Below are 15,441 nucleotides of genomic sequence, written 5' to 3'. Positions count from 1 at the left end.
TATGCTGGGAGTTTTAGTGCACATATCCGCAGTCTGGGCGGGGGGCATTATGTATTTTTTTGTTTGTTTGTTTTCAAACTTTATTTAGTATCAAAATGGTATTGAGTATCGAAATAAAACAGCTGGTATCGGTATCAAACTCAAAATTCTGGTATGGTGACATCACTAGTAAGACATCTACCAAAGTCCAAATATTTGCCCAAGTGATCAGTACCCTAAATCTGTGCCCATCCTGCTGGAAAGGCCCTATTACACAGAAAGATTACATGCCAAATCAGGCAAATATTTCCCCATGTGATTAGGCCAGGGATCGGCATGCTGACCAGCTGGTCACTGTCTTTCAACATGTTAAAAAATAATCTGTAGACCGCACATTTCTGTGTAAGAGCATGTACACACTGAGGAAAAGGTGAGGAATTGAAGAGGAATCCGCTCTCATTTCAGCTTGAAATTCCTCCTGTAAAATATGAACAGGGCAATGTCCCATTGTGTTCAATGGGTTTTCCACTCTGTTGTTTACACTGCAGAATTTCAGAGCAGCATTTTCTGCCGCAGATCTGCTTTCCGCCCAAAGGCCCTGTTCACACTGAACAAGAACAGTGGAATTCCGCGGCTTAGCTCCGTGAATGAGAGCAGGCGAGTCTGCTGCCTCCACTCTCCGCTCAAAGAAACAACATGTCACTTCAGAGCAGAGAGCGGCAGCAGCGGAGGCACCTTCTCATTCACTCAAAGCAGGACACTGAGCATGGTGGGACCGTTCTTGCTCAGTGTGTTTCAGACATGTCAATGTTTCGAGCGGATTCTGCTAGAGGAATCCTATAGAAGTCAATGGGGACTTAAATTCTGCTGGCATTTAATAGTCCCTGTACGCGGGCATTGATCTGCTCGCTTACACTGCTGGTCATTCCGTCTAAGATTGGGTTCACATGAAGTTTTTGCTATTTTTTATCATTCGTTTTTGCTGTCATTCTCTATTGGCACTGGACTCATCTCAGCAGCGCGTGCGCCGGGCTTCCAACAAGGATATCTCCATCCCAGGACCAGCTCCAGGAGCGGGACTTGGTGAGATTGGGTAAGTTATAAGGGTCTCTAGTGGGGGTCGGGCGTCCTTCACCCCGGCACGGGGGGGGGGGGGGGGGGGGTGACAGGTTCCCTTTAATGAGTGTGCGTTTACTTGCTTATCTGCTGATCGCTGCCTTTATTACACGGGGAGATAACTGCCTCATATGGCAGATGATCTCTGGGTAATAGGGCATCTACACCGACATCTGCAGCAGATCCGGCCAGTGTGAATGCACGGTCATGTTCACACATGCAGATTTTCAGCTACAGATCTGCAACAAAGCAGTCTATAGAATATGCGCATGTGTGAACATTAGTGATGCACCAAAATAATAATGCTACTATCAATATTTCGGGCAAAAAAAAAACAAAAACGGTTCGGTACCAGGATTTCCTGGTATTCGATACTTTATGTTAAAAGGAACCTGTCACCTAGGACGTGGAACATGTCCCTGTCGGAAGTGGTGCTCGCGCTGCAGAGATGAGTCTGATGCCCATAGAGGATGACGGCTCCATTCATTTTCTATGGGCATCGGACTCATCTCTGCTAATTAGCATAAAGCATGCGCTCAGCTTCGGGCGCCGATATCTCCGTCCCGGGGCCGGTTTCAGGAGGGGGACTGCAGGAAAGGGTAAGTATCCGGGGCTGCACCAGGGGGTTGGGTAGGCTCTGCGCTGCAATGCAGGGGGACAGGTTCCCTTTAAGCTGCATAATAGTGCAGTTTAACAAAGTATAGCACAAAGGCTAGCTGAGCGCCAGCCATGTTCTCTGTGCCGCCCCCTGGTGTCACCTTCTTACCCCGCACACTGTCAGCTCCTGGCGGCACCAAATTCAAGTAGCCGACACATAGCGATCGCTTGTGCCGGCTGTTTTACAGTGTACATGCCGCTGTCACACCTGACAGCGGCATTTAACCCCTCCATATACAGCAGGAGTGTGCTGCATATGGAGTGGCCCATTATGCACGTCCAATGTGAGAAACAAGATGTCACCACCAGAAGGGCCGAGTTACATCACTACTTTTCTATGGACATTGTCCAGACCTGTGAAGTCTTTTCTACCTGCCTGCAACCGGAATCTGCTGTAGATATTACCTGCACAAATCCGTCCCATTTGGATTTTCCCCATCCGCTCAGGTCATCAGGAATGAGGTCAGACCGAGACCTGCGCCTGTATTAAATTGTGCAGTAAATATGGTCACGTAAAAGAGCCAGGTCTGTGGTGGCGGCCATTATTAGCTCCGCTTTATAGGTGCTCAGATTTCCTGGAAAAGTCGCACCAGACCTTTCTAAAAAAATCTGAGTAACTGGAAATCGGGACTACTATTCCACGAGACGGGACGCACTGACCGCCACTGTGTGTAATTCAGAGGTGCAGGATTTACCGCAATATTTCTGCAGTGAGTGAATCTGCCATAAGACCATGTGCACACAGTATATGGACGCTCACTTTTCAGCCTCCAAAAAAAAGAAAACTACAGACAAGATGAATCTAAAGTGCTCAGACTTTTTGGCAACTGAGTTTTTTTTTTTTTTTTTTTGCTTCATTTTTCTGCAAACCAATGACCAAGTAATGTGGGTCAAGAGACCCGAGTACACTCCAGTCAAGTATTGGATTGGGGTGCTATGTATGTTTTGTGGCGTTTTTATTCCTTTTTTGCTGGTTATAATAAATTGATATTTTAATTTGTGATACGCCTCTGTGATATTCATGTTCACACATGGCAAAAAAGTGGCTGTTGGCTGACATGGCCGTGTGAAACACGTGTGAGACGTTCACCTGGCCAATCCCTTCATTTGAATTGAAATGAGGGCACATTCGGGTGTGTCCACACTCCAGTTAGCCACAGAGAACAATGTAAAGTACGTCCGGGAGCTGCACTTTACATTGTGTACACAGGCTATGTTGTGTGGCGCTATTCAGTGAACACAATAGACATGTCAATTATTTTGTGTGGCTGCAGAGAACAACGGCAATAGTGTTTACAGTGTGTATAAACTATGGCCGTGATTCCATGCTATTTAATGCAATGCCACGGTGGCATTAAACGACTGGCGTTTTTGCAATCTGCAAAAACGGCCATTGTTTAATGAAACAATCCCCTGTGTGAACGTGGCCTCAGAGAAGAGAGCAGAGTAATGATGGGGTTAAGTAACTGTCATGTCCTCCCCCTCCCCTATAGGATATACATGAGAGTTACACTGTCACACTATTTTATAGCTTCCATGTAAATATATACTGGGGGGTGGGGGTGTGAGACCCCTAACAGTGGCATCTACCATCCATAACATAGGAGCCATCTACCAGATACATTGGGAGCTCATTCATGATGGAGCCGTCAGGTTAGGACAACACTCAGCATCTACCATAAAGCATAATGTCATCTGCATCCAACCTGGGGAGGGGGTGTATTCCTGATAAATTATTACTCTAAATAAAGCCCCTCTATAGACCCCGTGCTGCCCCACCAGGCAGAGAAAACACTGATTATTACTATTATTTACTAATGGGACTAAAAATGGAGCAGAAAACAAATGCTGTAATGTTATATTGTAGAAGTCCAGTGCAGGTTCACATAGGGGGAGATTTATCAAACATGGTGTAAAGTGAAACTGGCCCAGTTGCCCCTAGCAACCAATCAGATTCCACCTTTCATTTTCCAAAGAGTCTGTGAGGAATGAAAGGAGGAATCTGATTGGTTGCTAGGGGCAACTGAGCCAGTTTCACTTTACATCATGTTTGATAAATCTCCCCCATAGTTTTCATCTCTATGTGCTCTGGCCACGCCCACTGCTTGTGATGTCATCATGTCACGTATGAGGATGATGTCACAATAGAACCTGGTTGTGACAATAAAACCAAGCGGCACCCTGACAGCACAGTTAGTCCAGGCTAACTTTTCTTGGAGTTGGAGTGTTGGAGAGTCTATAGATGACAAGGAAGAGGAACAGATTTCGCCAGAATGTGGCCCAGCCACCAAACCCTGCCCCACCACCACCCCCAAACCCTGCCCCATCCCACCCTGCCCCACCACCTGCTCCATCCCAGAGGAGACCATCTATAGCATCTGAGGCTCCTGAAGACTCATCCAGAGAGGAGACCATCTATAACATCTGAGGCTCCTGAAGACTCATCCAGAGAGGAGACCATCTATAACATCTGAGGCTCCTGAAGACTCATCCAGAGAGGAGACCATCTATAACATCTGAGGCTCCTGAAGACTCCAACAGAGAGGAGACCATCTATATCATCTGAGGCTCCTGAAGACTCATCCAGAGAGGAGACCATCTATAGCATCTGAGGCTCCTGAAGACTCCAACAGAGAGGAGACCATCTATATAATCTGAGGCTCCTGAAGACTCCAACAGAGAGGAGACCATCTTTAAACACAGGAGTCAAACTCAAGCCCTCCAGCTGTTGCAAAACTACAATTCCCATGATGCCTGGACAGCCAAAGCCGAAGGTGCGCGAGCCCTTCCATTCAAACAGACAAAGGCAGGATTCGGTGCCGATTCCGTAGTGTGAACGAGCCCTAACAGCTGAGACTCTCATGAAGACTCATCCAGAGAGCAGACCATCAGTAGCCGACCACTCATCCTCTCAAAACTTTTGAAATTTACTGAATTATTAATAAATATATTTTTATACCAAGTTTTCATCTTTTAATCTTTTATGTTTCTCTCACATAACACGGGGTCTTATATTGTTTAGGGCTATGGGGGCAGGTGTTATTGTCCACACAGTATGCCCCTACACTGTAGCCCCAATCTACACGGTAGTTAGCCGCAATACTGTTTGTAGCACCGCTGTAGGTATGCTGGGAGTTGTTGTGTTGGGAGGCTGCTACTGCACAACTGCAACTCCCAGCATATTTCCTTGTGCACAACAAATCCCAGCATACCTTTTTGTGTTCAAGGAGGTATGCTTGGAGTTGTAGTGCACAAGAAGGTCTGCTGGGAGTTGCAGTTGTGCAGCAACTCCTTGTGCACTACAACTCCCAGCATACCTCCTTGCGCACAACAACTCCCAGCATACCTCCTTGTGCACAACAACTCCCAGCATACCTCTATGTGCGCTACAACTCCCAGCAGAGCTCCTTGTGAACAACAACTCTGGGAGTTGCAATTATTAGAACTTCTGTTATGAATTTTTTAAAACTTTTTTTTACACTTTTTAATTCCCCTGTACTTCCCAGCTCTTGGAGTTGTTGTGCACAAGGAGATTTGCTGGGAGTTGTAGTGCACAATGAGCTATGCTGAAAGTTGTAGTGCACAAGGAGGTATGCTCGGGAGTTGCACAAGGAGGTATGCTGGGAGTTGTAGTGCACAAGGAGGTATGCTGGGAGTTGTAGTGCACAAGGAGGTATGTTGGGAGGTACAGGGGAATTAAAAAGTGTAAAAAAAAGTTTTTAAAAATTCATAACACAAGTTCTAATAATCCCAGCTTTTTCCTTTTGTCCAACAACAAACATTTGGCATCATTGCATGCGTAATTGTCCGAACTATAAAACGTAACAAAAAAGGGATCAAAAAGTCACATAAATAAAACATAGTACATGGGGGCATCATATCCGCGGCCTGGGGGGGGGGGGGGCATTATATTTGTATTTTAAGCATTTTTTTTTTATACTTTATTAAGTATTGAAATGGTATTTAGTATCGAAATAAAAAAATATGGTATCGGTATTGAACTCAAAATTCTGGTATTGTGACTGCCACCTAATGACTCTATATATACACTATATACAGACCAATATTACCGCCGTTCAGTGACCAACCACATAATATTGGTCTGTATATAGTGTATTTAGAGTCATTATACAGTGGTCAGTCTATAGCGATAATATTGGTCTGTATATAGTGTATTTAGAGTCATTATGTGATGGTCAATCTATGGCGGTAATATGGTCTTTATATAGTGTATATATAGAGTCTTTATGTGGCGGTCATGGTGTGGTGCTAATATTGGCCTGTATATAGTGTCATTATGCAGTGGTCACTCTATGGTGGCAGTCCTGGCATGTAGCGGTAGTCCTGGCATGTACAGTAGCGGCTGTCCCGGCATGTAGCGGTAATCCTGGCATGTACAGTATCGGCAGTCCCGGCATGTACAGTAGCGGCAGTCCCGGCATGTACAGTAGCGGCAGTCCTGGCATGTAGTGTCAGTCCTGGCATGTACAGTAGTGGCAGTCCCAGCATGTACAGTAGCAGCAGTCCCAGCATGTACAATAGCAGCAGTCCTGGCATGTACAGTAGTGGCAGTCCTGGCATGATAATTGAGCCATGTATTAGGCTCTCTAAGCGAGCTCCATTCTACCAGATTGGCGCTTACTTCTCCGGATTATCAGGTTGTGTAATACGTCCCTTAAACTGGCCACAATCCTTCAGCTGACCATTATCTCTCCCATCTGGCCCCATCCTCCCCATACACAGGAATGTTTGGCACAGCTGAGTGTTCCTGTGTTCTCTATAGGAGATCTGATGGCGGCTTATCTCTCTGAGAACAGAGAGTTTAGGCGTTGATTTTCCATCAAGCCTAACCCCCTACGTCCACTGATATCATCTGTCAGACTGTCCAGAGAGCCTCATACTCCTTACACTGATGGCCGAACCCACCACGAGCAGCAGGTACCACCAACAAAAGTGTAACATGTATGGGGACCTTAAATTGTTGCTACAATATTTTAGCATTTGGGGCCCCACCTTCTACTTTGCCCAGGGCCACATTTAGTCTAAAACCGGCCCTGCCCATTGTCATGGTTAAAGCCTAGGAGTAAAAAGATCACTAAATATCAGAATATCAAAAGGTTCCCTGCATACAGAGCTAATACAGGGAATTAAAGGGGTAGTGCGGCGGTAAAGAATTATTCCCAGACTTAACACACATTACAAAGTTATACAACTTTGTAATGTATGTTATGTCTGTGAATGGCCCCCTTCCCCGTGTCCCACCACCCCAACCCGTGTACCCGGAAGTGTGATGCGCTATACTCACCTGTCACGTGCCAACACCCGTCTCCGATCTTCAGCGAGTGACGTCTTCTTCGGGCGGCCGGCGAACAGCTCCGACTGTCCCGAATGCCGGCCGCCCTCTACAGCGTCATCAGCCGCTCAGCCGCAATTGGCTGAGCATAACTGTGCTCAGCCAATCGCGGCTGAGCACAGTTGTGAAGCGGCGGAGAGGGGACGGGTGGCAGCGATTCGGCTGTCCGTCCGAAGATTACGTTTGGCACAAGATGGCGGACGGCCCTCGACACGGATCAGGTAATGTATAATGCACCACACTTCCGGGTACACGGGTGGGGGTGGTGGGACACGGGGAACAGGGCGATTCACAGAAATAACATACATTACGAAGTTGTATAACTTTGTAATAATATGTGTTATTCTGTGAATAATTTCTGAGCGCCGCACTACCCCTTTAACACTACTTCTTAAAGTGTCCCTGTCGTTTTAAAAATTATTATTTTTTTTTTTTGCAGAAATCAATAGTACAGGCGATTTTGAGAAACTTTATAATTGAGTTTATTAGGCGAAAAACGCATTTTATCATGAGAAAGCAATTTGAAGCTCTCCCCCCTGTCTTCATGATTTTCTATGGAGAGGTGAGGGAAGGGTGAAGTGAGATGAGGCACCAAAACAAGACAACAAAGAGTTAATTTACAGCTACATCACCGGGCTATCTCCTCTAAAGTCAGCACTGACCTCTCTGACCTCTGAATACCGGCTTTCACACAGGTCCCGCTATGTAATCCTTTGTTCTCTGCTAGTGACTAATCTCCCTCCTCCCCCCCCCTCCCCTCTCCATAGGTTACACAGGGCTCGACTGATGTAAAAGAGTCGAGATTTCCTGATAATGAGCAGTGAAAGAGAGAGAGAGTGGGGGGGGGGCCTGGGGAAAGGCTTTTTGAATGCAGATAATGGCATATTTGCCAAATAAACCCAAATACAAAGTTTCTTAAAATCTCCTGGACTATTGATTTCTGCAAAAAAAAAAAAAAAAACGACAGCGACACTTCAAGACTTTAAAGGGAGTGAGTTCATCAGCAACTTGACCTCAGATTAAACCTCCCAGTATTAGAAAAAAAGCTACAATGTTGCAGATACAGCCAGCCAGTGACTTGTTTACATCAGCTATAATGAAGATGGATGACAGCGTCCAATCATGCGAACATATCTTTTATTCCTCCATAAACAGACAATGTTACATTGTCTGTTTATGGAGGAATAAAAGATATGTTCGCATGATTGGACGCTGTCATCCATCTTCATTATACTGCATTTACTGGGCCGATTGGGATCCACGACCCGGTTGAAATCTGTGTCCGAAGAGAAGCCAGTTTGGGCCCCTGTGGTTATTGGAGTGCTACTGAGGACTTTGATCTTTGTTTACATCAGCTGTCTGTGTGTGTGTGCGGGGGGGGGGGGGGGGGGGGGGGGGGGGGTTGCCAAGAGAAAAGCTCACACACAGATTTTTGTGTCTTCAGCAGAAAGCAGCAGCTCAGAACTGGGGGAAGGAGACTGAATAGATAATAACAACTATTGAATTGTTAGTCTCACCATGAGCAGCAACAAATGAAAAGTTATGTTTGAGCGGAATACCCCTTTAAGCACGAGCTTCCTGTCGCTCCTTCATCTCCATTTGTTCCTGTCTATCCTATTCTCAATATGTTTGTGTTATTCTCCATCTCCTTCTGTTTTCTCATACATTGACTCTCGGATTAATAATTTATCATCACTGCCTTGAAGTGAAAGGATGTGGTTAAACCTTTATTCCATCTATTCTGCTTATAATTACAGCCGAAGAAAACTTCTACAACATTGGCTAAGAAGCCAGCAACACGAGACATCATGAGATCCGTGAACGGAGGACCGGCTCACTCTGCCTATCCTAGCAAAGAGTCCGAGCGAGAAGTGGAGATCCGGCTCCTGCAGGTGGAGTGCGACGAGCTGAGGACCAGACTCGGATGCCTGAAGGTAAAAACAAAAAAAAAAAATGCAGAAGTATTTTTTTTGTTTAATGTTTCCTTCTATATAAATCACCTTAAACGGTACTGGCATGGGCGGGGCTTAAAGGGATTGTGGGGCAGTAGAGAAACACAGCTGCAGAAAAGATGAGACACAACCCATTTTTTTTTCTTTCAAATCAACTGGAAAGTTATATAGATTTCTAATTTACTTCTATTTAAAAATACCAAGTCTTCTAGTATTTATCAACTGCTGGATGTCCTGCAGGATGTGGTGTATTCTTTCCAGTCTGACACACTGCTCTCTGCTGCCACCTCTGTCCATGTCAGGAACTGTCCAGAGCAGCGGCAAATCCTCATAGAATACCTCTACTACTCTCCAAACTGGAAAGAATACATCACTTCCTACAGGACACGCGGCAGCTGATAAGTACTGGACAACTGGAGATTTTTTTTCATAGAAGTAAATTACAAATCTCTGGCACCAGTTGATTTAAAAGAGAAAAAAAAATTGGTGAACTAGCCCTTTAAAGATATTGCCTCCCATTATCTTAATCCTCCTCCCACACTGTGTATTGATTCCTTAGCAGCCTTGACATCTGTTTGCTGCCAGTGAATTGGAAACATTCTTTACATTCAGCGGCTAATTTCTTATCCTGACTAAAAGGGGCTGTTAATGTATCAGTCTAGTCTCTAGACAATTGTCTGTGCGCTAAACACAGCAGCAGCGGCAGGTATATCGTGAATATATTTTCTGTCCTTGACTCCTGACTAATTTATTGTAAGTAACTTATGTAGGAAGATGGAGTCCAGCACTGGCTTCTATTCACTGACAGCAAGCTTAAAGTATTAAGTAAATGACTGTAATTGTTGATTGATTTTTCAGTTGGGTCATGTGATCTCATGGTGACCCCATGGGAATTACATGTGTTTCTGTGTTCTCAATGGGGTTACCATCTCAGCCACATTTTTGGATGTTGTTTTTCAGATTATTTCTTTTCAAGCCCCCTTTACTTTCATGGGGGCTGCCATGTGTGGTGTCCTACCACGGGTGTTGCTATTGGTTACAACCTTCGTAAAAGCCTGTACTTTTTGAGTGTAAGTGGTGATGTAGTAGTACCAGAGTTTCGCCACAAGATGTAGTTATTGCAAATGTTCATGCTCAGTTATTGCACAGCTGTAGTAGTTAAGGGGTTATTGTTTGTATGTCACATGGATCTGTATGCCAATGAGAGTACTTTCTTCTTCTATCCTATCATTTCTCTCTTTGCTCCTCACATACGCTCTCCTCACCCACTCACGGCACACCTTACAGGGGCTGTAGGAAGGAAGTCACATGGGTAGAGCAAGTGTAGTGTCTTTTGCCACGAGACTCTATAGAGGAAGGACACAAGCCAGAACGCTCTCTACAGCAGTCTAGTTGGGACCCCAGTCTAAGTTGTAGTCTAGACGCAGAACCCATGTACCTAGACGCAGTTTACTCTCAAGCAACCGTATTCTACACTATGCAGTGTTAAGCTTCCACTAGAGAGGACAAGTCAGGCCGTGGACCAGGAGAGAGACAGTGCAGGACAGTATCCATAAAGCAAGTAAAGGAACTGATCCGGATAGAGCAAAGTTGCTAGAAGCCCATGAACTCTATCTCGCAGAGCGGGTGTAAATTAAATAGCAGGTGTTAACCGTGAGTTTTTTTGAGGGGCATTCCTGATGCTTAAAGCGTAACTGTCATATTTTTTTTATTGCATAAATCAGTAGTATAAGCGATTTTAAGAAACTCTGTAATAGGTTTCATCAGCCAAAAAAGCCTCTTTCTGTACTCAAGAAGCAATCTCCCAGCCTCCCCCCCTGACTTCTTATCTGTGCATTATCAGGCAAACACTTCTTCATTACAGAGAAGCCAGTGAAGACGGGTTCTGCTCTCTCCATTCTATCCTTATGGAGGGGGGAGGGGCCGAGGGAGATGAGGGAGCAGGAAGAGGTGACATGAAGGTCAGCTGTTTGTAGACTGTGTGGGCACCTAAACCGCAGGATTCTGGGGTCACAAAGGTCAGTGCTTATCTATGAACTTACTGAGAGAAGATTGCAGGGTGTTGTGCTGTGCAAGACTGCTCCGTGCTCAGTCACTCCTAACAGCCCCTCCCCTCTCCATAGCCACATAATGGAGACAGAAATCCTGCTTCATCTGATGTGAGGGGGGAGGCTGGGAGATTGCTTTTTCAGTCCAGAAGGAAACTCTTTTGGTTTATAAAACCTATTAAAGAGTTTCTTAAAATCGCTTGAACTGTTGATATTTAATGTTTTTTTTAAAAAAAATGGCCCTGAAATGACAGTTACGCTTTAAGGTTGCTGATGATGATTAAACAGCGCCTGTCACACAGGTGAAATGGATGGCAGTTCAGCCTGCCTAAGTGCATACTTTAAGTCTCCTAGGAGAATATAGGGATGAAGATTATTACACTGTTCTGTCAGCAGACGCAGATGGTACTGGCTCTAGTTGCCCATGTGATGCTGTGCTGATGCATCATGGGATTCATTGCAGATTTGAAAGGGAGAGGATGCCGTTTGTAATCTGAAAGTCAACAAAACGGCTGATCAGAGGTTACATGACCCAGCTGCAACAATGAAATGTCTGGATACAGCAGAGCTTGGATGAATTAGATGACACTGCAGCTGGTTTATTATATGAGCAAAAAAAAAATCTAAGGCTATGTTCCCACAATGTAAAAATAAGATCAAATAACAGTCGTTGTTGCAAAACAACGTCCGTTAATAATCATGAATACAACCTTCATCCTAAGCACTGTTTTCAGGATATTAGCAGAGTATTTAATATGCCAATTAGGTGTTTTTGTACACTGGGGGCGGGGCTATAACCCTCAGTGAACCGATTCACCCTGGCCATCCCACCCCTCCTGACTAATATTAGCAGAGGGGCACAGAGCAGCCCTCAATATTCATTAGAAGGGGCGGCCAGTATCTTCTATTTATAGAAAGTAGTAATGGAGTGTCTGCGAAATCTAAAGTTTAGAATATAGAAAATATAAGAAGACCCCAAACTTTATGCCAGTATTGCTAGTTACCCATGGTTCACAAATCCTCTTCTTGTCACTATGGATAATATCTTCAATTGCTTCTATGTTCATTGTTAATCAGTGGTTAATATATTTTATTATATATATATGTATTTTATTTTTTATTTTTATTTTTTTATTTTTTTTTTGCTGTTTTAGCTTGATGTTGTTTTTTTCTGCTACAGGAGGGATTAATGGGTCAAAAGCCAAGTGATGTAGAACATTTGCTGAAGCAGTCCCAGAAGGAGCTGTTATGGCTGCAGAGACAGCTGTCATTCATCTCCAATGGTGGTCCACCATGCATCCTGTCCCCAAACAAGGTAGGACTGGCGTCCATCTATGTGGCATATTATAGGCAGTTTGTTAAAGGGGTAGTTCACCAAAAATAGTTTCTTTCAAATCAACTGGTGCCAGAGAATTGTAATTTACTTCTATTAAAAATCTCAAGCATTCCAGTACTTATCAGTTGCTGTAAGTCCTGCAGAAAGTGGAGAGTGGGTATTTGCTACTGCTCTGGACATTTCCTGACATGGACAGAGGTGGCAGCAGAGAGCATGGTGTCAGACTGGAGAGAATAAACCACTTCCTGCAGGACATACAGCAGCTGATAAATATGTGCTCTCCAGTCTGACACAGTGCTCTCTGCTGCCACCTCTGACCATGTCAGGAACTGTCCAGAGCAGTCCTGGACTGGAAAGTATACACCACTGCAAGACATACAGCAGCTGATAAATACTAGAAGATTTTTTCTAATAGGAGTAAATTACAAATCTCTGGCACCAGTTGATATGAAAGAATATTTCGTTTTTGTGAAGTATCCCTTTAATGCAAATGTGTATCATAGTAATCTTCTAACTAGTGTCGGCCTATGTAAAAATAGCACACATATCTGCTGACGTTGACTTTTAAGAGCCAATAATATATGCAGCTTAAGGTGCACAATTTATGGCCTCCATATATCAGGGTGGCTAACAACTGTCTCAGGAGGGATGAGGACTTTGATCTACGGCAGGAATAAATTACAGTGATTGCTTATATTCCAGGTTATTAACATCCCTCTATAAGATCTACTGTACTTAATCTCTGGATTATCGTCAATTAATGCTGAGCCCAAAATTAGACTCCGGTCCATAGCTGAGGTTATCAGAGCAATGAATTACTGATCCCAACAATTCCACTGTTCTTTATTACTTGAAGATCTGCAAAGAAAAATGGCCGAATTGGGGGAGATTTATCAAACATGGTGTAAAGTGACACTGGCTCAGTTGCCCCTAGCAACCAATCAGATTCCGCCTTTCATTCCTCACAGACTCTTTGGAAAATAAAAGGTGGAATCTGATTGGTTGCTAGGGGCAACTGAGCCAGTTTCACTTTACACCATGTGTGATAAATTTCCCTCTATGTGTAATTTAATTGATTCAGCACTAATAAAGAAGCAATTTTTTATGGACATCGTGCTGGATAGTTTTCTTTTCCTCTTCCATTTGGCAACCTGAAGGTCTCCAGGTTTTCCTCTGCACGTCCAAGATGACCGTTTTGGTTTAGGGTATGCTACACGGAGCAGTGTTGGCCATGATTATGGTTTGCAGCGGATTTCCGTCATTGATATTGCTATAGATATCTAAAGGGATACTAACCCGGACGATTATCGTTCAGATTATCGTTAAATCGTTCGAATCTAAACGATAATCGTTCGGTTGAAATGCAGTTAACGATTAACGACCCAACGAGAAATCGTTGATCGCTTTATAAGACCTGGACCTATTTTTATCGTTACCCGTTCGCAAATCGTTCGCATTGAATAAGACGTCCGGTCGTTCGCAGTAGATACGAACGCAATGGCGAAGAAAAAACTATTGCAAATACGATCATAAGTAACGATTATCGTTCCATGGAAATGAGTGAACGTTTTCAGCTCTTTCGCAATAGCGGTCGTTTGAGATCGTTAATCGTTAACGATTATGCGAACGATAATCGTCCGGTGGAATAGGGCCCTAACACTCCACCTTTAGACCACTCTGGGACTTTGGAATACTTCTTACAGAGCCGCTCTTTAGTTGTCTTGGCTGTGTGTTTTGGGTCATTGTCATGCTGGAAGACCCTACCAGGACTAGAGATGAGCAGACCTGGAGCATGCTGGAGTCCATCCGAACCCGAACTTTCGGCATTTGATTAGCGGTGGCTGCTGAAGTTGGATAAAGCCCTAAGGCTATGTGGAAATCATGGATATAGTCATTGGCTGTATCCATGTTTTCCAGACAACCTTAGAGTTTTATCCACGTTCAGCAGCCCCAGCTAATCAAATGCCGAACGTTCGGATCGAATCAAACCCTAACCCGGTTCGCTCATCTCTAACCAGAACCCATCTTCAATGCTCTTACTAAGGGAAATAGGCTGTTGGCTAAAATCTTGCGATGCATGGTCCCATCCATCCTTCCTTCAATACAATCTCCTTTGCAGAAAAGCACCCCCAAATTATGATGTTTCCACCCCCCCATGCTTGACAGTTGGGATTGTGTTCTTGGGGTTGTACTCATCCCTCTTCTCCTTCTTCTTCTTCCAAACATGGCGAGATGAGTTGATACGAAAATAATTCTACCTGATCTCATCTGACCACATGACCTTCTCCCATGTGTGGTGGCTGCTCTGTTGCAGCTGCGACCGGTCACTTGCTAGATGATACTGTGTGACTCCACTACTGTGGTGGTTGGTCGGTGGAGTATAGCTCAGCCAGGTGGTAGGTTGTCGTGACACCAGTGCTTACTCAGCACATAGGTATAAGGGCACACCTGCTTTTAATGTGTGGCTGGCTATACTTTTCCTCAATGGTCAGTGACCTGCCTGGTTGTGATGGGTCCCTTGGGCGCTTATCATGGTGGTCCAGAGTGGAGATGTGACCCACTGGGACTGTCAGTACCCCCACCCACAGAAAGGGGAAATGACTCAAGGATGGTGTAGCTTGTGTGTAGGTGCTGATCCAATGATCACTGAGTCCCAGTAAACAAAATAAACTTTCTTTACTAGCAAGTCATCTGAGGTACAAGATAAATAGTGGCTGTTGAAATACAGACTTGCATTCACTAGATCTGCACTGAGCGATATCGAGGTAGAAAGTAAGATAGCAGTGCTGACTTGGTTGCGTGCGAAGAAGAGAAGAGAGTTCAGAAGAGTGGAGAGGAGTTATTCTTGAGAGTCCCAACCCAATGTAGTACTGTGTTCTGCCAGAACTTTAGAAAAAGAAGAATACTTGAAAGAAGAAGAAGAATACTTGTGCCTGTGTTTCGACCTTTGTCGCTATACCACCTTGTGCCCTGCAGTGTTGGGGTACCTGTCCTATCAGG

At 44.5% G+C, this 15,441-nt stretch overlaps 1 protein-coding gene across 15 annotated transcripts in view; it reads left to right on the top strand.

Moving 5' to 3' along the window:
- Positions 1-15,441, top strand: part of RIMBP2 (RIMS binding protein 2) — a 312,677-nt gene that overhangs the window by 63,218 nt on the left and 234,018 nt on the right. For all 15 annotated transcript variants that reach the window (XM_069960976.1, XM_069960983.1, XM_069960980.1 and 12 more), the window contains exons 4-5: positions 8,863-9,039; positions 12,286-12,420. In XM_069960976.1, the coding sequence (XP_069817077.1) occupies positions 8,863-9,039; positions 12,286-12,420 (312 nt within the window). The remainder of the gene's footprint in view (positions 1-8,862; positions 9,040-12,285; positions 12,421-15,441) is intronic.

This window comes from Dendropsophus ebraccatus, chromosome 3 (genome assembly GCF_027789765.1).
Source record: "Dendropsophus ebraccatus isolate aDenEbr1 chromosome 3, aDenEbr1.pat, whole genome shotgun sequence".
NCBI classification, from domain to species: domain Eukaryota; kingdom Metazoa; phylum Chordata; class Amphibia; order Anura; family Hylidae; genus Dendropsophus; species Dendropsophus ebraccatus.
Note: the sequence above shows the minus strand (reverse complement) of the source record. Positions and strands in the feature narration are given on the sequence as shown.